Source organism: Arachis ipaensis, chromosome B5 (genome assembly GCF_059453495.1).
Source record: "Arachis ipaensis isolate K30076 ecotype BB chromosome B5, ASM5945349v1, whole genome shotgun sequence".
Lineage (NCBI taxonomy): Eukaryota > Viridiplantae > Streptophyta > Magnoliopsida > Fabales > Fabaceae > Arachis > Arachis ipaensis.
Window position 1 is genome coordinate 54,910,228 of NC_142440.1, and position 25,807 is coordinate 54,936,034.

The following is a 25,807-nucleotide window of genomic DNA, read 5'->3' on the forward strand; positions in this document are numbered from 1 at the left end:
GTTGCAGAAAATAAAATGGCGGGAATGTAAATAACAGAAAAGTAAATGCTAGAATTAAAGGACTGGAAGTAAATGACTGAAAATAAATTACAGAATTGTAAATGGGAATGGGGGATTTGCTCATAAAAGTAAATGGCAGAAATTAAAGAGAATGGGTAAGGTCAGAGATGGGGAGTTCATTGGGCTTAGGAGATGTTGCGATTCTCCGGATCAAGTTCATTTTCATCTCTTCCTCAATCAATGCACTCATTGATCTCCTTGGCAATCTTAAGTGATTGAATTACAATTTCTTGCAATTCAATCTCTCAAATCTTGATCAATAGCCAATTCCTTGGTCAATTGCTCATGAGAAGAGATGAAGTATGGTCACTGATTATACCACATGCATTTCCCAAATCAAGTATTGAGAGGGTTATAGTCACATACCCATCCAAACCCAATTTGGTCCAGCATGAGAAAGCATTTCTAGCTTGATCTCTTCATTCCTCTTTCAAGGTTCAAAAGAGATCCAAGTTTGAATAGCTTATCTTCCAAGATAACTACTCAATGGGATGAAGATCGAAAGCTTTCAAGTAAAATCAAGAGAAAAGATAGAAGAAGAATAATGAAAATTAGTATTGATCCATCAAATTACAACAAAGCTCCCTAACCCAATGAAAGTGGTTTAGTTGTTCATAGCTCTTGAAAATGAAAACAAAGATGGAGAATACATCATAAAACTAGAAAATGCAGAGAAGATAAAATACAGAGAGTAGTTTTCTTTTTCCAGCCTCTAGAACTCCTTAACAATTCAAAGCTACTCCTATATATACTACTCTTCTCAGCTTCTAGTTTGTTCTTCAAGTCTTGGGCCTTTGGATCTTGAGTTTGAAGCAGTTCTTTTCTTCATTTGGGCTTGGCTTTACTTGCAGAGAGAAAGTGCTAAGTGGGCAGAGACTTTAGCTCAGGGTGTTAGGGGTGTTAACATTTAGTGAAAGTATAAGTTCGAGAACGTAAAATTTTCACTAACGTTCCAATGTACCCCCTTGCCTCACGTTAGAGCCCACATTAACTAGGTTAACGTGGCTTCTAACGTGGCTTTGCCAACCTTCGAGAACGTTAGTGACACTTAACATTTTCACTAACGTTCCAATGTGCCCCTTTTTGCTTCACGTTAAAGCCCACGTTAACTAGGTTAATGTGGCTTTGCCAAACTTCGAGAACGTTAGTGACACTCAACATTGTCGTTAACGTTCCAATGTGCCCCTAGATCTCACGTTAGAGTCCATGTTAACTAGGTTAACGTGGCTTCTAACGTGGCCATTCTTAGCCATCCCAACATTAGTGACAATGTTGAGTGTCACTAACGTTGGCTCATCATTCATTCCTCATCGTTAGCATCCACGTTAAATAAGTTAACGTGGAAGTTAACGTGGCTCCTTGGGGGGTTGTGTGGTTGCTTCCAACGTTAGTGACAATGTTGAGTGTCACTAACGTTGTCGACAACTCTCACTTCTTATGTTAGCTCCCACGTTAACCAAGTTAACGTGGGAGTTAACGTGGTGTGTTGCATCCTTAGGCCAACGTTAGTGACAATGTTGAATGTCACTAACGTTGGCTTCTCTTCCCCCTTTAACGTTAGAGGCCACGTTAACTAGGTTAACGTGGGCTCTAACGTGGCCACTCATGAGTGTTTGCCAACGTTAGTGACAATGTTAAGTGTCACTAACGTTGGTTCAACTTCCTTTCTCCACGTTAGAGTGCACGTTAACTTAGTTAACGTGACTCTTAACGTGGGCAATGATGGCTTTGAGAGTGTTATTGGCAATCACTTTTCTCATTAACCTTGCAAGTTACCTCCCTTTCCTTACTTCCTTTGGTCCTGAAATCAAGCAACAGAGTGCATCAAAGTTCTAGTCCAAGTCATGGGTAATGCAGCATACAATTTGTCACTAAATTCATGCAAAATCCTCATGAAATAATGTAAAATGCACAATGTATGCTTGAATCAAGGTGTAGGTGAATATCTACCCAAAACTAGCTTATTTCCTAAAGAAATGCATGAAACTACCCTAAAAATAGTAAAGAAAAGGTCAGTGAAATTGGCCAAGATGCCCTGGCATCAGTTTATGACTCCATTCAGATTGAAGATTTCTATGCAGCCATCTATTTCAAAAGAGTATGTTCCTGAAAAAGCATCCAATTTGAATTTTGATGTCTTCAGAAATGGTCTCCCAAGTAGGATTGATGATGGCTTATCTGAGTCATTATGGGGCATTTCCAAGATATAAAAATCAGTGGGAAATATAAGCCCTTTAATGTTCACTAAAACATCTTCAGCAACTCCAGCCACTGTAATAATGCTTTTATCTGCTAACACAAAATGAGCTGCCGACCTTTTTAAGGGAGGGAGCCTCAAAATATCATATATAGACAAAGGCATTATACTAACACACGCTCCTAAATCACACATGCAATCATAAATTACTACTCCACCAATAGTACAACTAACTATACAAGGACCTGGGTCACTACACTTCTCAGGTAATCCTCCCATTAAAGCAGATATGGAACTACCTAAAGGAATAGTTTCTAATTCATGAATTTTGTCCTTATGTATACATAAATCTTTTAGAAATTTTGCATATTTAGGTACTTGTTGAATAACATCAAAAAGAGGAACGGTTACCTCAACCTTTTTGAATATTTCTACCATTTTGGGATCGGGTTCCAGCTGCTTCCTGGGCTTCCTTGCAAGTTGTGGAAATGGAATGGGAGTGGTGTTTTCTGCAGTGTCTGCGCCTCTTGGTACTTCCTCCTGTGGTTGGCTTCTTCTTTTTCAGTTATGTCCTGTATGTCCTCTTCCTCTTCAACATCTTCTATTCTTACGACCTCTACCGCTGAAGCGTGTTCTGGTGGGCTTGGCTCCTCCTGATTTCTCTCCTGCAGTGTGGTTCCGGACCTTAGGGTGATGGCATTAATGCCTCCCTTTGGATTTGGTAATGGTTGAGAAGGGATTCCAGTGGAGCTCAAAGGTTGGTTACTGGAATTTTGCATTGATCCAATCTGTGAGACAAAAGCTTGCAAAGTAGCGGTCAGACCATTCAGACTGGCAATAATGTTATTTTCCATGGTCTGTTGACTTCGCTCAAAATATTTTAGTAACTCTTCATTAGGAGACAAAGAAGGGTGAGTAAATTGAGAGGTCTGCTGTTGGGTATTCTGTGGTCCTTGGGACTGCCTCAGGTGAGGTGCTCTGTAAGGTTGGTTCTGCTGCCTGTTGTTGTTATTTTTCCACCTCTGATTTCCCTGATTATCTCTGCCTCCTCTGTTATTGTTGTCCTGCCATCCATGGTTATTATTTCCACCTTGTTTGCACCCTTGGTTGGGGCGGTCATAGAAGTTATGAGTGGATGCCACCATGTTGTCTTCCTGTTGAAGTTGCGGGCATTCATCAGTATAATGGCTAAAATCAGCACATATTCTGTAAACTCTCTGTGGGACTAACTGTTGGCCTTGCTGTGGTGAAGGAGATTGAGCTTGCTGAACTTGTTGTTGATTCAATTGCATTTGCTTCAGCAAGTTGGTCATTTCACAGATACTCTGAGTTAGAGCAGCAGTCTCTCTGCTAAAGGATACTTCTGCAACGGCTTTTGAATGGCCTTGCTTCTGCCTGTGGTTCCTAGTAGATTCAGCTAAGTCGCTGATCAATTGCCATGCCTCATCAGTGGTCTTGTACCTTTTCATAGACCCATTGCTAGCACTTTCCAATGTGGTCTTATCTTGGGGCCTCAAACCCTGTGTGATGTAGCTGAGTAACAGTATCTTGTCGATCATGTGGTGGGGACATGCTTCCAGAAGACTATTGAAGCGCTCCCAGTATTCAAAGAGAGTCTCGTTGTCATCTTGAACAATCGTAGAAATGTCTTTCCTCAGTTTATCAGTAACTTCAGATGGAAAGAATTTCTCCAAAAACTCTTTTCTGAGCATATCCCAGTTGGATACATTTGCTAGGGGTTGAGTGTAGTACCATTCTCTTACTTTTCCCTCAAGAGAAAATGGGAAAGCTTTCAGCAAAATTGAAGTTTCATCTGTACCGTCACGCCTGACAGTGGAACAGGCTGCCTGGAAACTTGGGCATCAAATTGAGTAGTGCGGTCTTTATTCCTAATGGATGGTAACTCTCCTGGCTGCCGCCATGTTACCTATACGTAAATCAACCGAATCAGTAGAACGGGGGCTGGTTTCTTCCTCAGATGGCGTTTCAAATCCGCCCTCAGAGAGGACTAACCGACACTGAGCTCGCCTTATTCGTGAGATGGTTCTTTCAATCTCAGGATCGAATACTGGCAAGCGTGGATCAGAAAGTGAACGCGTCATCTAGCGAAAGAAACATGCAGCTCATAGTAGCAAAATAAAATAAAATGTAAATAAATAAATTCTAATTAATAACTTTAGCACTCTATTGCAACTCCCTAGCAACGGCGCCAAAAATTGATGCGGGCAGAAATTAGTGAATTAAAAATTATTAGAATATATGCGTTGCAAGTATAGTTCTTAACTCGCCAGAAATCCACCGCTCAATTTAGAAAGGTGTCATAGAAAATTGAAATTTAAAATACTGGGAGTATGAATCCCAGGTCGTCTCCCAACGAGTTGCAGGAAAGGGTGCTATTTTATTAATCAGATATTTTCGAAAAAGTTTGAGTTGAGTAAACAGGAAATTAAATTGATGAAATTGAATAATGTAAATAAAAGCCTTGACTGTGAGTTGATTACACGGAAGCCCTATTCTTGATGGAACACTCTTAAGATTAATTGACAATTGAGAGTTATTTTGTTTAGTTATCCTTTACTAAGTAAGGGAAGGTAAAAACAAGTTGGAATACTGTTCTATCCACAAGTCCCAATCCACTGTTGGGAGGATTGGTGTCAGGAACTAGAGAGCAAACCAACAATAACCCAATTAAAATCTTTCTCTTGAATCTTCCAACTCAAGGGTTCCTTTCAATCAACTCCCCATCAAGTTAGGGAACTACTCACTCATTGTAAAGGTAAAATTCATAGCATATAAAAAGGAATTAAAGAAAGACATTGTAAATAAAAATTAAAATAGTCAATAAAAAATATAAATGATCCTTGTATTAAATAATCCTAAAAATATTCCAATGGTAAAATTAAACAAAGCAAAGAACATGGAAGAGTAAGCCAAGTAAAGAAAACGAACTAGAATGACGAAGTCTTGATGAGGTGATAACTCTTCTCAATATCCCAATGCAAAAAGCTATAGAAAAAAAATAAAATCCTAAGAACTATCAATGTCTTCCGAGAGAAAACCTAGGGGAGGAGTAAAACTAGATCTAAAAACTAAAACTGTGTAGAATGAATGTTATCCCAGGTTTCTGCATGTTCTCTGGCTCTAGTCTGCTGTTCTGGGCCGAGAACTGGGTCAAAATAGGGTCCAAAATCGTCCCCAGCGAATCTTGCAGATTATGCAGATCGCGCATGTCATGCGATCGCGTCATCCATGCGGACGCGTCATTCGCGTCGTCCACGCCTCCGCGTCGCCCGTGCTTTTCCAGTCCGCGCAGTCGCGTGAGCCATGCGGCCGCGTCACTGCGATTTCTCCTCTTTCGCGCGGTCGCATGAGCCATGCAGCCGCGTCACTTCTCGCTAGTTATCTCCTCAATTTCTTGTGTTTCTTCCATTTTTGCTAGCTTCCTTTCTAATCTCCAACTCATTCATGCCCTATAAAGCCTGAAATGCTTAACACACGGATCACGGCATCGAATGGAATAAAGGAGAATTAAAATGCATAATTAAAAGTCTCTAGGAAGCAGTTTTCAATCATGTAATAATTTCAGGAAGGAAATATAAATGCATGCTAAATTAATGAATAAGTGGGTAAGGATCATGATAAAACCACACAATTAAACACAATATAAACCATAAAATAGTGGTTTATCAATGACTCTAAGTTTTCATTCTTTTTTTTATTATTATTCATTGTTTTGATTCTCATGCATTTCTTCAGGAGAAGGTGAGGAACCCGTTATTCGAGAACCATCCTAAGCAGTTCGGGATTAGAGGAGCAGAGGAAGAAGAGGATCCTCAAGCAGAGGTTGAAGGCTCCACCAGCTTTGAACCAGTTCACCAAGACCCTTGACAAGAACCTAGGTGCGTAAATAATTATCTCCATTTTGTTTCATTTGCCCTGTTTTATGTTTGTGTAATGCTTCAAGTTTAGTAATATTTTCCTCTTATGGCAATTAGATGATGCTTGTGATCACTTTATTTTTCTATCTAACTGCATTTAACTTCCTTTTTGCAATTTCACCTTTTGAAAATGATATCAGTTTCAAAAAAGGAAAGGGAAGCTTGAAAGCTAAACATATATATGGTGAATGTATTGAAGTTGTAGCTTCATTTTTTGAGAGAAAGAGTGCATCCTGTTGATCTTGTTGGTAGTGTTGTTTGAGTGAAATTGTGTTCTGACTTCTGAGAACTTAGATTAAACTTCGTATCTTGGAGGCTTCATCATCCATTTGTAAGAAATTGTGAAAAGTCTCACCTTTTTGTTATTTTTTCATTTGATTATTTACAAAGAAAGTTAAGATCATTATTAGCCAGTTTGATAAGTAAAATTTCATCACATACTTTCTCAGTGAAAATTAAAGACTATATATATATAAAGAACTTATATTCCTCTGCAATTAAACATTAGTTTCAATGTGATGCATTATTCTTTCATTACTTATATGCCAAAACTTTAGTGTGTTTGATGTATTATCTTGCTGTCACTTTAAATAAGAATTGAACGCATATAGAGTTATTAGTCAAGAGCATTTTTTTTCTACTTTATTAACTCATTTGGATATTAATTACTGCAGCTTAATAATGATTTTCTACTGGCTCACTGTATCTTCGTTTTGGTTATTTTAAATTGGTTTCTGTGATGGTTACTATAGGTTCGTTTGAGCTATCATGTCCTATGTTCATGTGTGTAAGTTTAGGTTTCTGCACCAAACATGAGTTCATGGTCATATGTTTTCATTGTGTTTTACTTTATTTGACTAAGTCTTAGTAGAAATGAAGCAGGAATGCACCATTTGGAAAGAAAGAGCACTGGTTTCAAACCCAATACATAAGATCATCTGAAATTTGAGAAGAAAAATAACACATAAAATTTGAGTTTGTTTTAAAGTTGGGAACAATTTATTATGCTTAAGAAAGGGAATGAAGTGCAGATGGGCTTATATAATGTGAAGTAAGTGTTCAAAAGAGCTCTTTGCCTCAGAATGCAATATACTGTGGCTTACTCTCCTTCTAGCATTAGATACCTAGCAACAGTAGCAGAAAATTAAAGGTCACTTATAATTTTTTGTGCACAAGCAACCAAGATCAAGATCAGCCAAAAGATTTAAAAATTCTGCATTGAAATCAGGGTTGGTAGTAGAGCTGAGTTATACTTTATTTCTGCAGGGGAAGCTATTTTGTTCCTAATTTTGTTTATTTTTCTATTTTATGTCAGTAGAAGAGTTAGAATGAGTGCGAAAATGGTGTTTCTTGTGAATGATTGAGCTTCTTTTATTTCCCCAGCTGTTAAGACAAGAAGTTAAAATAAATGAACATGAAAATTTAGTTTCCCAGTTTATTTGCTTTTAGTTTTCGAATGTTTACTACCCTTGTTTTTTGGTAGTTTTTCTTGTTTCTCACTCTGGTCTCATTTGTTTCAGTTTCACCCTAGGCACCTAAACTAAAGCCAATAGCAGGTTCGTCATCTCCATTTTGTGCAATAGAGAAACAAAGCCCTGGTTCTTGGTCATTAATTGAGCCAAGTTCATTCAAAGTCAGAGGGAAAAACTGCTTTAGGTTGGTACAAAATACTTGTTTTTGTATACACACTGTTTTGGGGGGAATAATGCTTAACCTTTGGGTTATGATCACCCTCATGTTGAGGATATTATGACAAAAACAAAATTTTTCATTATTGATAGTGCTAGAATTCATTGTTGCTTGGACTTGCTTGGCAGGGACAAGAAGAAAGAATTTGCGCCAACCAATGCTGCTTTCTATTCCCTTGGAGCATACCTCTTTCTGTCTCAGCAAAAAATTGAACATATTGTGCGCTTTTTAGGAGTTCCTTCTATCAGCATACCTGGAGATGTTCCTTCTATTCTTATTGTAAATATTCAGGTAGCTGCATATTTCCTAGTCCAGATTGAACTTCAACTGAGAATTTCTTATCTTACATTATTGGGGTGCAAATTTTATGTTCGACATCTGAATATTAGTTTATTCACGTCTGTATATGCACAGCAATTTTTCATACTCTTGTATGATTTCTCGTGAAATTGTGTGCTGTTCAAACTGCAGATTCCATTGTATCCTGCGACTGTCTTCCAAACCGTACCTACAAGGTTAAAATTAACTTCCAAAATTCAATCCTTGGTTTAAGATTTTTTTCCTTACAAACATACTTCTCTGAGTTCTCTTATCTTTCTTTTATTTCTTTCTCATGGGTTAATCTATTTCCTTCCTATAGGATTTATTATATGTGCCATGCATAAGGCTTTCATGCTGATATGTTGTAATTTACTTTGGATAAATAGTAACAAATTTTTCTTTCTCAAATTCAGGGAGCAATCTCACAAATTCAATTTCTTCAAAGCTCTACCATTTGCACCACAAGACTCCAAGAAACTTGTTTGTTTTTGCTATGTCTGCTGATGGTATTACCTCTTTTTTCTTCCTCCTTCCATGTTTTCTGAATTTCGTAAAGGCTTTGGGAATTGATGCTACTGGTGTCTTTGTCTTGAATTATTAGATTATTATTAGTAGATTTGGATACTAATTCTTGCCGATTGCCACTGTTTGTGCTTTTAATATTAAATTTTGTGAATTGGTGCACTTGGTTTGCTTGGTTTATGCTATTTGTTATTATCGGTATTAATGCACGCCAAGTGCTCTCTGATATGCCTCTTTGATATTCCTCTCTGGTTTATGCATGTTCAGAATTCTGAATTCTTGTTTCTCTATCCAAGTTCATATTTATATTTTATATATACATTAAAAATAACAAGCTAAGGACTTTTTCTGTTCATGCATGGAAAAGCTTGTGGGATCTGTTTAGCGTGACTGAATAGTATAATTAATTAATTAATTAATTAAACACAAAACATTTAGGCATTTAGCTAACTAACAACTCTAGTTGCCTTCTGTCTAAGCAGTTTTCTTTTGTTGTTTTCATTGAGCTGTTGTTATGCTAGTGTATAAAATATATAAAAAATATATGTAGTTAGTTTTTTTTAACGTATAGTATCTTAAAAAAAACTAATTAGATTTTAGTCTTTTAAATTGACCATTATCCTGTAATATTATTATATGATTAAAATATTAAATGTTGATGAATGAAAACTCTTAACAAAAATATAAATATGATCTGTTGTTCTATGTTTGAATGGATAAAAATGGATCTGAAGCTAAGGGTATGAATTTATTTTCAATTCTTTTATTCTGCTTCTCCTATGGTACTGCTTTGTTTATACATTGGTTTCTTAAACTTTCAACTATTTTTAACTGTTTCTTGCCATATGCTACCGACATTACGTATGATAGTTTGGGTTCTGGAGTTTTTATTCTTTTCATACTGCATTTTCTAAATACTACTTGGAAATATTTTTTACACTGCAGAATGTAGAAGAAAGTGAAGAAAGAGCACTACAGGATTAACACTCTGAATGTATTTGATGTTGTTGTGGTACTGATTATCTGCTGGTGAATCGCTATTCGCTGCCGCTGCTACCTTTCTAATTCTGCTTCTGCTGCGCTACTACTTTGGTGCTGGTGTTGTACGGATTAAGACAGTATTTAAGATTGGTTCATGCGAATTTAAATACATCTATTAATTTGTTATTAATGGTATGCGGATAACTTAAGGGCTTTCTTGAGGCACTCACTTTAGGACCTTCTTTAAGAATTGCTAAAATTTAATATTCTTTGCTATTTTATGTCCAATGCCTTCAAAGTATTTTGGAGACTTGGAAAATGTTGTCTCTTAGTTAATTATGAAGCTAGACTCGTAGTTAGTGAGACTAGCAGTAAAGAATTCAAACTAGAAACTTAGCTATCTATTTGAAATATATAGGTTTTCAATGGATGTGTCCAAGGATTGGATGGATACACCACGTCATGAAAAAGAATATCAACTCGGTGTAGAAAAGTTTTTACACTTTGCTTTTTCATCACCGGGAATTCCTCAAGGGGATGAAATTCAATGCCCATGTGCAAAGTGTTGTAATAGACTTTGGTTAAGGAGAGATGTCGTGTATGGCCATCTTATATGCGATGGATTCATAAAAGGTTATAGGCGGTGGTTTAATCATGGGGAATCACTTGTTGCTATGGATGTTGACAGTGACACAGATGAGGAATATAACTGTAATGATAATATTGATGAGTTGTTACGTGATAGATTCAGAGATACTACACAAGTTGATGGCACTACAAGAAAAATACCCATTCAGCCACACTTTTTTTAAGCTACATTTGAAAAACGTAGCCTATTCTATGAATAGGCTACGCTTTTCTCCGTGTTGCCTCTTTATATGAGAAAAGGATACACAATTGTGGCATCATTTAAAAAGTGTAGCCTTAGGTATTTTAGAAATCACTTATAAAGCGTGGCCGTAGGTTAATATCTATAGGTTCACTTTTTGTATCAAAGGAGACGCTTTTAAAAATTAGCCTATTTATTAAGTTTTGGGTGCGTTTTAAAAGTGATGCCTAATGTGTCTAGAACAAAAAATTTGACACTTAATGAATTTTTTCCCTCTTTTCCCTGAAAGCAAAGTCACATGCACACTTAGTGAAATTTTTGTTATTCCCTCCAAAGAACAACGCACCTTCATTCATCCTTGCAACCCTGCCTCGCCTGCACCTACTTCGTACACCCTCGCAACCCTGCCTCCAAAGCTCACCGTCGATCGTCGCCCCCCACTCACTCTCTTCACTCTCGCCATTGACCCTCTCCCTCCAAATCTCACTGATCACCTCCAAAGCGCGACATTCATCCCCTTTCGTAAACCCTCGCAACCCTGCCTCCAAAGCTCACCATCGATCGTCGCCCCCCACTCACTCTCTTAACTCTCGCCATTGACCCTCTCACTGTTGCTCTCGCCATTGACCCTCTCACTCTCACCATTGACCCTCTCATACAAGAAGAAACCCTCTCAATCCCGCCAGTGACCGTCGTCGCCCCCCACTTACCAGTCACCCGCACTCACCACTCTCCACATTGCTCCACCACTGACCGTCGCTCCTCTTCGCCATCTTGCACTGATCGTCACTGCGCCGCCCTCACCATCGTTGCTGCTGCCGCTCTCACCATCGTCATCTCCGTGCTTCTCATCATCATCTTCTCTGTGCTAACATCATTGAATAGGTATGTAGTAATTTCTATTTGGTTTTGAAATTTCAGAGGCTTAAGGTTCCGATTTTAGGGGTTTTAATTTGGGGATTTCAATGTGTGAAATATGGGTTTGTGAACTGTAATTTGATAACATGCATGCTGTTGTTGATGAAGATGTGTGGTATTTTAGGGTTTGTAAACTGTGATTTAATATACAGCTTGTCTATTTTCTCTATATTTTTGTTTGTGAGATTGAATCCAAATGCAGTTAATAATTTTCTCAATGAATAAGTTGGCTTCCGTTTCTCTGTTTTCAGTTTCCCTCACATATACAAGGTTCTCCCTTTGTATCTTGTTTGTAATCAATGAATGAGGTAATTCAGTTTCATATCATCTCTCTCACAAAGTCTTGAAAACTCTTTCTTTCTACACATATTTTGTTATGCTTTTTTATATTGCAGCTCCTTCAACAATGCCTAGTGTCAATAGAGAGCATTGAGATTTCTGACATGTAGCAACTGAAATTTCATGTTAACAGCAATTGTATTTTCTGGTGTCTAAGTTTTTATTCATATATGGCCTTCTTGTTATTTAAATGTTGTCTTTACCCTATTATTTGCATAAGTTTGTCCTTCTTTGCACTTGACAGCAATTCTAAATCAAAGTTTGATGGCAGCAAAAGTTATTTAGGGTAACCCTTTGAAAGTACTACAAAGGGAAGCTTGTTTCCTAAGTTAATATTTTTAGACATTTATCATCTTCTTTGTCTTTTATGCTGCAATTCATATGCTAATTCTTAGAATTCATAGTGAAAGGAGGCCAGTTGAAAGAGAAGCTTACAAACCACTACTCAAACTCTTACAGGCAAATTCATAATGTTTTAGACCTACAAACAGACAAAAAAAATATGGATAAGAATTAGTTAGTTATCTTTATTTATATTATATAGCGGTAGACATTTTTTATTTTTAATAAATTTAAAATTTAAGTTTTTATTTATTTTTGTATAAATAAATTTAGAAAAACATGTTTCTGTTGTGTTTTTAGTGTAAGCAGTAAATCACATATCAGTTAAATTGGGACTAAATGATGTATATATATTTGACAAATTAATGAACTCATCGCCTAAACTTACTCAGATATTTCTTATTTAATGAAATAATCTGAATTCTTCCAAATTATGGGTTCCGCTTAAAGTGATTTTACATTGCACGCTTTTCTCTTGAAGAGAGGAAGCTATATAGCTATTATATTTATTTATTTAGTTTCTTGAACATCTTCCTGTCAAAGTTCTTGAAGATATTAAAATGCAACACTTAGGGATGAGAAATTTTACTGTAAAACAAAACTTCATACTTGTAAAATAAGGCACATCATAATTAAGAGAAAATATTATCTAAAAAAAAGCATGAAGAATCAAACTATGGTTGAGTTTGAATTTATGTGTGGTTCATTTGATGTTTAAATTAGCTTCAACTTCATTTTCTGCTTTTCCAACCCATCACTGTTGCTATGTGTTTTCATTTTGATGTGCAATTAATGTATAGGATCCCAATTTTGATATAAAAACTGAAATGAACACATGATACTCCTCTGTGAGTCCATCTAAAATCGCTTGGATATGATCATCCATCCTCAGGGTAAGAACAATCTAAAGCTAACAAAAAATCAACTAGACTTCTGATCTTGGCCAAATATTCATCTGCAGTTCATTCTTTTTTATTAATCTTATTTGAGACTTCAAACTCTAAATTTTTGTCTTTAAAGAAGTAGTGAACTTTTCATGTAATTTATCACACATTTCATGAAATATAACACAATTGATTACCTTGTTCTTGAAAGTTGGAGTCATCGATGTAAGAGTCCATGTCATCAAAGCAAGATCCTTCAATTTTCACTCTTTATACTTGTCTGATTTTGTAGTTGATGGTTTTCCACCTTTTTTTTTAGCAAATTGAGATAAATTTTTTTCTTTTGAAAAATAATCTCCTAAAGATTGGCTCTGTACAGTGATGAGTATGGTTTTGTGCCATGTACTATAGTTGTTTTCATGCAACAAATCTATGATAACTGGAAGAAAATACTTGGAATCAGAAGAAAAAGTGGGTGTTACTCCTATGGCCATATTGAAAGAACCTTGGCTCATGATACCATGTGAAGATTTGAAAAAGAATCTAAAGAACATGAAGAACAGTAAATGAAGAAGAGAAATTGAGAGAGAATAAATAAAAATACATCAAGTAGCAATATTATTGATTGTGTTTTACATACAAGACTTGCACTCCTATTTATACATTAATAATATGAGTAACTAACAGCTTTGCCTGATATGCAAAATCTATTAGATTCTTAATTGCCTTAACAGTTTTATTAAGTGGTGGAGGAGGGAGTCCGGAGGAGAGAAAGAGAAAGACGATTAGCAGACGAGATGGAGAGAGAGGACGAAGACACGACGCGAGAGAGAAGGAGGCTGTTCCGCCGTGCACTGTCGTCGCTCCTGGGGTCAATTGAAGCCGCCGCCGCTGCTAGAGCTTGCCGTGCTCCTGTCCTCACTTTCGGCTTCTACATTACTTCCTATTCATACTCCCAACCTCTCTCTCTCAAACCTTCATTTCATTCTCATTTCAATTTCAATTTCGATGTCTCTGCAGGCGTTTCATCGGTGCCGTTTTTTATGCCAAGGGTGCGGATGCAATTCTCTCCTTTGAAAAGTTCTGCTGCAATCTCCCTAGATCTCTTCTTCAGGTTCCGGTTTCTATTTGGATTAGACTATGTGCTTTTGTGTCTTAATTGTGATTAGACTATGTGTCTTGATCAAATTGCTGAGGATTGTTTCCTCCAGATTTAGGTGCTCCAATGAATATCTATAGTTTTTGTTTCATGATTTGTTAGTTTGTTTGTGAATATTTGAAATTTGGAATGCTCTGGCTGAGTTGATATTGTTGCTGATTTTGAACCTAAACTTTGGCTTTTGTTGTTGCATTTTCATTTGAATTTCTGAATATATTATAATCAGTTCATATATACAAAATCCACCAATATCATGGTTTTACAGATTGACAAAGAGCTTCTTCAGGATGTGGTTAATATGGGATTTGACAGAAATCAATTGGTTGAATCTTTATGCAACAGGATCCAAAATGAGGTCTGTGCCCTTCATTTTCTCCTTTCGTGTCTTCTTGATTGTCTCTTATTATTATCTATATATTTCTGGGTATATTGGGTATCTTTAAACAAACCTGAGAGAAGTCAAGGTGTCTTATTTTGCCGATCCTTCTGAAACCTTATTTGCCATATGGCTTTTTATTTTCTGTTTATAACTTACTTCAATTTCTCTTGGTTTACAGTAACTAAGAAAAATGAACCACCCAAATATTGTGAAGCTAAAGGAAGTTATTCGAGAAAGTGACATTCTGTACTTTATTTTTGAGTACATGGTGGGTGGCCAGTTCTTCATTAGATGTGGTCTGTATCATCTTGTGCAAAGTCTAGTAATTGAAGTTTCAATTTTTTGGGTGATTTAGGAATGCAACCTGTACCAACTTATGAAAGACAGGGAGAAGATGTCTTCTGAGGGTGAAGTTAGGAATTGGTGTATTCAAGTTTTCCAAGGTCTTGCTTATATGCACCAGCGGGGATACTTCCACCGTGATCTGAAGCCTGGTACGTTTATCATTGCATCCGAATCCTTTGTTAAATGTGCTATATGATAAAATAGAGAACATGCTTTTTGAGTATGTTAGCTTTTTTTTTTTCAAACTTCTCAAGAATTACCTAGCTTTTTCTATCAATTATGAATCATTTATGTTGACATTTTAATGAAGTTGTTATTGTGCAGCAAATGGAGATTTATACTATGGTCTATTCTGATTTAGGTATGTTTAATGACTTCTCAGCTTTCCGAGGCAAAAAAACGAGAGCGGACCTTTACGAATAGAGGACGCTGGAATCAGTTGCGCTCAATGGGAGAAGCCAAGAATTTGCTTTAATATATATTCAATTCAGTCGCAGATGTTAGGTGCTCTATTTGACATCAATTTGTTTTTTTCTCTTCTATCAGAAGATTAATAACTTTTATTAGAAGATACTCATGTAGGATATAATATTTTGGTTTTCTATAGTTTATTAGTAGTAAATTCTAAGTGGTCTAATGTATATTTTGATATGGGTATGTTTAATTTAGTGTGAGATGTATGAATACTCATTTATGGTCATCCCAATATTTTTAGTTCATTATAATATATTTTGTTAAAGGATAATTTTATTATTTAAAGAATATTCTATGGTATTATTATGTATTTATTTTTATTTTATAATTTTTGACTAATTTATTTAAAAAAATAGGATTATATATATAATCATATTACTAAATATTAGGTTTTAGAAAAAAAAATTATTAGAATATATATATATATATATATATAGAAAATAAAAAAAAAATAATGAGGGACCTAAGGCTACACCTATATACAGTAGCTATAGTATACAAAAAAAAAGAGGGACCTAAGGCTACGCTTATAAAAAGTAGCTATGGTATACAATGTGGCTACGCTTTACAAGTGATGCAGTAGCGTTGAAAAGCGTAGCCTATTCTGGAAAAATGAAAGTTGAAATACGTAGCCTTTGGTTCTGGACAGCATCACTTGAAAAGCGTAGCCTATTCCCAAACGCCAAAAGTGTAGTCCTTGGTGCAGAAAAGCGTAGCCTTTGAGAATAGGCAACGGCCGAATAGAAATCATCCCAAAAAGCGTAGCCGTAGCCTAAAAAGCGTAGCCGTAGCCTAAGGCATCATTTTTTTTTCACTTTTGGCTACACTTTTCAAATGTACCTGAATGGGTGTTTTTCTTGTAGTGTGGACATAACATGGGGCCTAACGAAGGTGCAAAAGAATTTTATAAATTGGTAGACGAGGCAAGCCAAGAACTATACCCTGGATGTAAAGGTTTCACAAGATTATCCTTCACCATTCGTCTTTACTTGTTAAAATGCTTGCACGGTTGGAGTAATGCGTCGTTCATTTCTCTCTTAGAATTATTGAAAGAAGGAATGCCACATTTGAATATTCCTACTTCTTTTGATAAAACGAAGAATATGGTGAAGAATTTAGGTCTTGACTAGCAAAAGATCGATGCATGTCCCAATGATTGCATGAACGGGCATGAGAATGACTCATCTTGCCATGTCTGTGGAACATCCCGTTATATTGAGCATCATATAGAAGAGGATGATGCTACCTCATTTAAAAAGCCTCGTAAAGTTGCTTTAAAAACTCTAAGGCATTTCCCCCGATTCCCAGACTTCAAAGGCTTTTTATGTGCACAAGGATGGTTGAAGCTATGTCTTGGCATCATAATGAACGTGTTAAAGATGGGTCGTTAAGGCATCCTGCTGATGGTGAATCTTGGAAAGCATTTGACAGTCGACATGAAGATTTTTCAAAGGAGCCTCATAATGTGAGACTTGGCTTAGCAATCGACGGATTCAATCTGTTTCAAACTTTGAGTAGTACACATAGTACATGGCCTATTGTTCTGATGGTGTATAAGCTACCCCCTAGGATGAGCATGAAGCCTGATTATTTTATGCTCTCTTTACTCATTCTAGCTCACAATCATAGGGAAATAATATTGATGTCTTTCTTCAACCACTAATTGAAGAATTAAAAGAATTGTGGGAGTTAGGTGTCGAAACATATGATTCCAAAGAGAACAAAACATTCAACATGAGAGCATGTCTTTTATGGATAATTAACAACTTCCCTACGTATGCTATGTTATCTGGGTGGAGTACAAAGGGAAAATTGGCTTGTCCATGTTGTAATGATGAGACTTCTTCTATATATCTGAAACATAGCCACAAGACTATTTATATGGATCATCGAATGTTTTTACCCATGAACCATCCATGGAGACATAATAAAAGATCTTTCAATGGGAAAACTGAACTTAGGGCTCCACCGCAGTTGTTAGACAGAACAACTGTATTTTATATATTGCAAGGGATAGATAATTCTTTTGGGAAGAAGCAAAGGAGATCAAAGAATGGCATTTTAAATTGGAAAAAATGGTCAGTCTTTTTTGATTTACCATATTGGAAGTTCAACATGTTTAGACACAACCTTAATGTCATGCACATAGAGAAGAATATAGTTGATAGCATAATTGGAACGCTTTTGGATATTTTTGGAAAGACAAAAGATCATGCAGCTGCGCGTTTTGACCTTAAAGACATGGGTATCAGGAAAAACCTTCAACCAAGATATATGAGTGATGGTAAAAGAACTAAGTTAGCAAAGGTATGCTTCTCAATAACTGCAGCAGAGAAAACAATCTTTTGTAGTGTGTTAAAAAAGGGGCAAAATTACCAGACGGCAGCGCTTCCAATATCGCTCGATGTGTGCAGCAAACAGAAAAGAAGATTTCTTGTTACAAGACCCATGATGCTCATTTCATGTTACATTACTTGTTGCAAGTACCGATCAAGAGCATACTCCCTGACCATGTTGCCATGGCTTTAGTTCGATTATGTTCATTTTTTCGCCGGATATGTCAGAAGGTAATTAGCATGGATGAGGTAGTTAACTTAGAAGCTGAGATTGTTAAGACATTATGCCGATTGGAGAGGATTTTTCCTCCAAGCTTTTTTGACATAATGGTGCACTTGCTTATCCATTTGGCAATTGAATTGAGGTTAGGTGGTCCAGTTCAATATCGTTGGATGTACCCTGTTGAACGACATATGTGCACACTAAAATCGTACGTTCGTAACAGAAGTCATCCAGAAGGATCTATTGCTGAAGGATATTTGGCGAATGAGTGTATTAATTTTTACTCAAGATATTTGAATGAAGATGTCCAGACAAGATTAAACAGAGTCCCTCGAAACAATGATGAGCTGTGAACTCCAAGTTTGTTTCCAAGCAAAGGATGTCCTTTGGGTGGAAAAATGGGAGATTTGTTCATGTTAGATGAAAAATCAGAAATACAAGGTCATGCATACATCCTAAACAATTGCGATAAGATCGAAGTCTACATGAGGTATTTTGTTTGATTCATTGTTATTTTGTAGACCTCAATCATAACATTTTACCCTACTAACAAATAAGAATATGATTATTTGATCTTTATAGAGCATGAGGAGGGAGTAAATGATAACAACCCACTAAGAACAAAGTAGGAGAAAGCCAAAGACCATAGTCAACAGTTCTCAGAATGGTTTAAAACTCGTGCCATGAAAAAGGATGTGCCTGGTTGGGCAAAAGGGTTGGCTAGGGGTCCAAATAGAGTTGCAAAAAGATTTTCAGGTTATGTTATCAATGGGTATTGGTTCCATACATGGCACCATGATACGAGACGTAAAACCCAAAATAGTGGTGTCACATTGGAGGCATTGACTCCTAGTTTTGCTACTGTGAAAGATAAGAACCCAATTGAAGCAAAAGTAACCTACTATGGTAGAATAGTTGATATATTTGAATTAGATTATTATGGTCAATTTAAGGTAATCCTGTTTAAGTGTGAGTGGTATGCAGTTGCAAAAGACAACTTTGGTCTCTCATATGTGTATTTCAGTAAAAAATGCTAACATGAAGAACCATTTGTGCTAGCATCCCAAGTAAACCAATGCTTTTATGTGCAAGACCCATATGTGAGTGACAAATACTATGTTATGAAAATAATTCCAAGAGATTTATTTAGGATAAGTGATGACCTTGAGTCTGATTCCCCCATAATATATGCAAGGGAGCCATGTGAACCTGAAGTGATTCCCAGTCTCCCAAATGATAATGGTGAAGTTGATCTAGTAAGGAATGATCTACGAGCAACCATTATAGATGTGGCTCCAAATATGTTTGCCAAACAACGTGGTGAGGAAGATGAGGAAAGAAAATACGAGTACATGGAGGACTCTGATTCTGAAACATCTTGACATGTTTTCAAGTAATGCTGTTTTGGTAGAATTCTAAATGTCTCATTTGTTTTAGTTATTTTGCTTATTTAATTACTCGCTTATGTTGATTATGTTCATTTAATTATTCATAAAATAACATTTTTTTTCATTGCAACTCTTTTGTGTATGCAGAATGGAGAAAGGAGAGATCGCTAAAAGAAAATGGATAAGTACCTTAGCACAAAAAATGAAAGAAAAAAGTCCAAAAAAAAAGAATTCCTTTGAGGTTACACAAGTGAGGTCAAGTGCTGAATTGCTACAATAATACAATATTAAAAGAGAAAAGATCATGGCTGAAAATAAGAAGGCTAGCTTCCAAGCTCAAGACCCAAAAGATCAAACAAGAAACCAACCCATCACAATCGTGGAAGATGCCATTGAAGAGCAAGCTAGGACTCCAAAGAAGAAAAAGAAGGTCCAACCAATGTCACTTTTTCAATAATATGAACATAATGGGAACGGGACAATGTAAAAAGCTGAAAAGTCCTCCAAAACTGGGAATCAAAGGACTGTTGAAGCTGATACAATGGAACAAATTGATTTAAGTTCTGATGATGAGGGAGAAGATACAAGCGAGCTAACTGTAAGTTCAACGAAAAAAGGAATGAGTCTTGACATGTATTTTAAGGTACATGGGATAAATTTGGAAGATGAAGAACATGAGGAAGATGAGGAAGATGAGCTTGATGATGCTGTAAATGATGGGGGTAATGGAGGACAAGCTAGTAATGAAGGTGCTTTTCTTGTTTTACCTTACTGTCAAAATATAGCTTGTATTACTTCTATGTTGATTTGAGTTAAAATTCTGTTATTTTAATCGGACTTAGGCACAATAAAGAAGAAAACTCGTGGAAAGACTATGTGCAAAAATCTTCATGCCACTGATTTTAATGATCGACGGGAGGTGGAATTTTTTGGAGGGCAGCCTATAGGTCCAACCAAGGAGGTTGTATCTAACCTCAACCAACCCTTGGGCACAACAGTTAAAAATCCTCGTTTTGTGACTTTGCTATATACTAGTTGGCATGGTGTGCCTAAAAACCTCAAAGAGGACATGTGGGAGTATGCCAATGTATGTAAATATAGAATTATAGATAATTTTTTTAAAATTTATTTGTTACCTTATTTATGCTAACCTTTGACATTCTAATTTGTTGTCTTGTTTAGCAAAAATTCATTCTTCCAATAACTTCAAAGCCGTGGGTAATGAACGGATTTTGTCATGCATGGAAAAAATACAAAGGCAAAATAAAAAAGGAAAATTTCTTGAAGTACAACATAAAGAAAGAAATGATAAAGAACCAACCGTTAGAGATCCCTGGGGTTCAATTTCGCAAACTAATTCGGTATTGGAGTCTTCCGACTGTTAAGGTAATATTGTCTTTTAGTTCTTTATGTGATTAAACTTGGTGTTTTGGAAAAAGGTAGTGTGATTTTGAAAAAACAAGAAAACATGTTTATTAAGAATAATAACATCTCTTTTTCATGTTTATATTTAGGCTGTGTCTACTAAGAATGCTGAAAATAGGTCAAAGCAAACATGTCCTCACCGGATGGGTTCCACAAATTTTGGAATAGTGTGCAAGTATCTGGTAATATAACTTTTTTTTTGTGATTTCTCATTTATATTCAGGTTGTAGTTTTCTAGTTAGTATGCTTCATGTAAATTTTTCTATATGTACCTAGCGCGACTCTAAAGAGAACAGTGAAGAACCATCAAGAGTTGAAGTTTTCATAGCAACTCGCACAAGTAAAAAAGAAAAAGCAATTGATACTAAAACGCAAAGCACAATTGTGAGTTGTTTGTATTTGTATTTGGATTTGTACAATATAAATTCTATAGTGATTTCTATTAATATTGAGTTAATGCGACTTTGTATTTTATTGCTCCTCACTTTTGACAGGCTGAACTTCAAACCCGCATAGAGGCAGGGGAAAATGATGAGGATGCATTTGTAGGAGTGCTAGGAAAGGACCAACCAGGTCGAGTTTGTTGTTATGGGGCTTCGATTACAAGAAGCTCTCTTAAAAAGGATGAGGAGATTCGACAAGTCAAAGTTGAATACAACAACAAGGTTGAATCATTAGAGAAGAAGATGGACGGTGTATGTAGTTTATTAAAGGTATTGGTACACCAAGTCAACCCTGGAATGATTCAGGAAGACGTAGCAGCCTTAGTACAAGCTACCCAAAATTCTCCTTTGGATGCCTCAAGTAGCAGACCGAGAAATACTCTTCGCTCCTCCGAATCAACTCATATTCCACCCAAAGATGTAAGTCACTATCTTTGGATATTCGATATATTTCCATTCAAAGTATTTGATATTGTTGTTGTTGATTTTGGACATTTGATAGTGAGATAAAAGATTATAAATGGTGCTAATGGTATTGATTTGGAATCTGAATTCAAAGTTGTTGAATTTTTAGTAGTGTTTTGTTTTGTATCTAGTGTGGCATTGAATCTCAATTTTGGAACACGAGAAATCTTTGAATATTTGCACTTTTTCCTAATCAAATTGGAAAAAGAAAAGAAAAAAAATCATAATTGAATTTTAATGGTTTTGTTTGTTTTGATTTTTGCAGACTCCAGAAGGAATTAATGGCTCTCATGGTATATCTCATTTTGCTTGATTTATTTATTAGGGATCGGTTATAGAATTGATCCATATGCAATTTGTATTGATTCTCCAGTTGCTACTATAAACTTATGGTGCAAGCATGTGACTGCAGGTGCAGTATAGGGCTACAAGAATGGTTAATTTGGTTGTGAAATATATTAGGAGTTAGGGTGATACATGCCATTGTTGAGAAACATGTGACAGTTGCAGAAAAAAAAAAGGGGGGGGGGAGGGGGGCAGTTTGATTGTTAGCTTCCTATATTAGTAGCCTTTCCCCTATTTTGAAAACATTAAGAACAAAAAAGTATAGTGGCTTGAAAGATGCTGGAAGATTGATGTTTTAGAAGTAATAGTAAACTTTCGTTGCAAGTATAGTTACTAAACCAAGCAATCAACCTTTCTTACAAACGTTTTGGTTGTCACAAGTACAAACCCCTAAATAAATTGGTAACCAAAGTATTTAAACCTCGGGTCATCTTCTCATGGAACTGCAGGGAAGTATGTTCTTATTATTGGTTATGAAGATTGTAAATTGGGGTTGTGACGATGAGGAACAAGTAATTTAAATTGTAATTAAAATAAGTGAAAGACTGTATGGTAAATAAACAACTGTAAAATAAACTTTTGGCAAGGTATGAGAAATTAGAAGTCCTGTCCTAGTTACGCTTATCAATGATGATGAAAGTTGAATCTTGATTCTACTCAGTTAGTCTTTACTTAAAGTAAAGAAAAGTCAAGTGACTAATTAGTTAGATCCTCAAATCCTAGTTAATCCCTAAGGAAAGATTGGGATTATTGAAGTTCAATTCAATTAGCAAAGATAACAATTATCAATCATATTTGAGTTTGATAACTCCTGAGTTACTGATTTCTTAACCAAGACCAAAAGAGAAAGGTAAATCTACCAGAATAAAAATGTCTTCAGATGGAAAGCAATAGCGATATAAATAAAAGAAACAATTGTAAACTGAAATAACTCAAGTAACATTAATTCAAAAGAGTAATCTGTAACATAGAAGAATTCATAAATTAAATTGAAAAGATAAATAAAAAGGAATGTTGAACCTAATAGAAAGAGATAATCCTGAAAGCGAATAAAATCCTAAATCTAAATCCTAAAAGAGAGAGGAGAGAGCCTCTCCCTCAAAACTGCATCTAAATCATGAATACTAACTAATTGGAGACTCTCCCTAAATTAATGCATTCCCCCACTTCATAACCTCTGATCTGTGCCTTCTGAACTTGGATTTGGGCCAAAAAGGGCTTCAGAAATCGCTGGGAGCATTTTCTGTAATTTCTGGTGTGTAGCCTTTGTCACGCGGCCGCGTGGGTCACGCGGCCGCGTGGGTCACGCGGTCGTGCCAATTGGAGTTTTCCTTGTCGCGCGGTCGCGTCAGTCATGCGTACGCGTCATATGCATTTCGCTTAAGGCGCGCGATCGCGTCAAGCACGCGGTCGCGTCGCTGTTAATTCGCGCTGGCATTTGGCCGCGTTGTCCATGTGATCGTGTCGCTACCTGTTTCTTCAAAAACTCCATTTTATGCTTTTCTTCCAATTTTGTATGTTTTCTTTCCATCCTTTAAGTCATTCCTGCCCTAGAAGATCTGAAATTACTCAACACACGAATCACAACATCGAATGGTAATAAAGGGAAATTAAAATAATTACTTTTAAAGCATAGGAAACATGTTTTTCACATACATGACATAATAAGGAAGGGAAAGTAAAACCATGCAATTAATTTGAATAAGTGGGTGAAGGATTGAATAAATCACTCAAATTAGGCACAGAATATATCATAAAATATGGGTTTATCAACCTCCCCACACTTAAACAATAGCATGTCCTCATGCTAAATCCAAGATAAGGAGTAAGGTAAGGTTGAAGTGGTGGAATCTCATGCAATGCAATCTATTCTAGATGCAACTACCTAAATGCATCATGCAATTCTAATTATTTTTATTCACTTGTATATAAAGCTCATATGTAGTTGAATTAATTCACATTTCTCAAGGAATCATATATATTGCCAGACCTCAGATAATGATAAAGCACTTTTACAATTGAGATGGGAAAAAAATATTTTATAAACTTGCAAGACAATTAATAATTCAAGCAGACATATATGTTAATGAGCTATTGAACCCTCACTGGATTTTGTGTTTACTCTCTAGTCACTCAGTGTTTATTGGGTTAATCACTCTATTCTTCTTTTTATCCTTACTTTCTATAACTTTGTTCTTCATCTAACCAATCAACAATTATAGAATATAGGCATACAAAAGTCATGAGGTCTTTAGTTAAGGTTGTAATGAGGGCCAAGGTAAAGGTAAGGGTATATGTATAAGGCTAAGTGAGCTAATTAAGCGAATCCTTGATTAGTCTAAGATCTCACCTAACATACATAACTTGTAAAGCAAAGCTTCTTTACCTATTTTCTCATATTTTTCCCACTTTTGATGTTACATGCTCATGCATTAGTTTTAATTTTGTCCTATGTGCATTGCTTTATTTTGCATTTGGGGAATTCTTTTGTATCCCCTTTATTCAAATACTGAAAAATAAATAAATAAATAAATATATATATGGTTTGAATGTAACCATAAAATTAAGCTCAAAACTCACAGGCTGTATGTTCTTTAACTCATAAATCATATATCAGTTATATATGTCATGCAAGTAAAAATCAAGAGTTCCCATTATTCTTAATGTAAAATTTATTTTGAGTGGCTTTAAAGTTTGTGTTTCTCCTTGATGAAATGTTGTTAACTAACTAACATGGAATGCTATATATACAAGGTGTGGGTTGTTTCTATTATGTTCAAGTCTCTACTTTACTTCCTTTTTATATTTTCAAATTAAACTAAGTTATCTTATGCTAAAAAAAGGCTAAACTATACTAATCAATCCACAATTTCTATAACTAATAAGTTTGAATTGCAACTAAACTAAATAGCTAAAATATGAACTAAGGTGCAAAATGCAGAAATAGAGTAAAAATACATGAAAATAGCAATGTATAAGTACTCAGAAAATAAAAATAAAAATAAAAGAGAAAAATACAGAAAAATAGCAAAATAAAATGACGGAGTCTGTAGTGGTTCACCAAAAAAAACGCCAGAGATGGCGACCTCCCCACACTTAAAATGAAGCATCATCTCTGATGCTCCCTCAAGTAGGGTGTGAAGGGGTGTCATCACTGGAAGGCTGGGTAGCTGGAGTCTCTGTGGTGGTGGTCTGAGGATCTGCCTGCTGCAGAGGAGGTGCTGACTGAATAGGAATCTCAGGGTCTGCAGCCTGAATCTGATGCGGGGCCTCTTACTGTGATGCAGCCTACTCTGTGCCTGCCTGCTCAGCCTCTCTCTGGGGGTGGGTATCTGCCTCGTGATCATCCGCATCCTCCTCAGATGGCTCTGATGGTGTGTCAAGCTCGGAGGGGATATCGCCAGATCGTATCATCAGCTTCAGGTGCTCATAGCGTCGCTTGCTGCGACGCTCAGCTCTCTCATATCGGTGCCGGTTGCGGCGCTCCATCTGGTCTAGCTGTCGAAACAGGCAGTGCACTAGGTGATAAATCGGCTCTGAGGCAGGTGGAGGTGCAGTGGTGGTAGCAGGGGTAGTTGTGGAGGAAGAGGGGCCGGCAGATGGTGTGGCTGTCTCATCAGTAGGAGTGAGGAATGGAGGTCCGTAGCCCAAAGCCAGAAAGTTCCTACTGTGAGGAATGATTTTCTTGTATTCTGCAGCAGGTGGCCTCTCATCAGCATCCTCCCAAGGCACATAAGCTCGACGGCCTAGCTGTGTAACCAGATATGGGAAGGGGAGAGTGCCTCGGATGTGGACCCTGTCCATG

At 36.4% G+C, this 25,807-nt stretch overlaps 2 protein-coding genes across 2 annotated transcripts; both read left to right on the forward strand.

Moving 5' to 3' along the window:
• Positions 1 to 14,748: 14,748 nt before the first annotated feature.
• LOC110262864 (cyclin-dependent kinase F-4-like) lies at positions 14,749 to 15,259 on the forward strand. Its single transcript, XM_088487626.1, has 3 exons — positions 14,749 to 14,826; positions 14,914 to 15,052; positions 15,228 to 15,259. Exons 1-3 carry the CDS (start codon positions 14,749 to 14,751, stop codon positions 15,257 to 15,259), a joined length of 249 nt encoding a protein of 82 aa, XP_088343752.1.
• Positions 15,260 to 16,713: 1,454 nt separating this feature from the next.
• Positions 16,714 to 18,289, forward strand: LOC107640621 (uncharacterized). The gene is made up of 3 exons (XM_016344130.1): positions 16,714 to 16,926; positions 17,007 to 17,684; positions 17,729 to 18,289. The coding sequence occupies exons 1-3, from the start codon at positions 16,714 to 16,716 to the stop codon at positions 18,287 to 18,289; spliced, it is 1,452 nt and encodes a 483-aa protein (XP_016199616.1).
• The last annotated feature ends 7,518 nt before the right edge of the window (positions 18,290 to 25,807 follow it).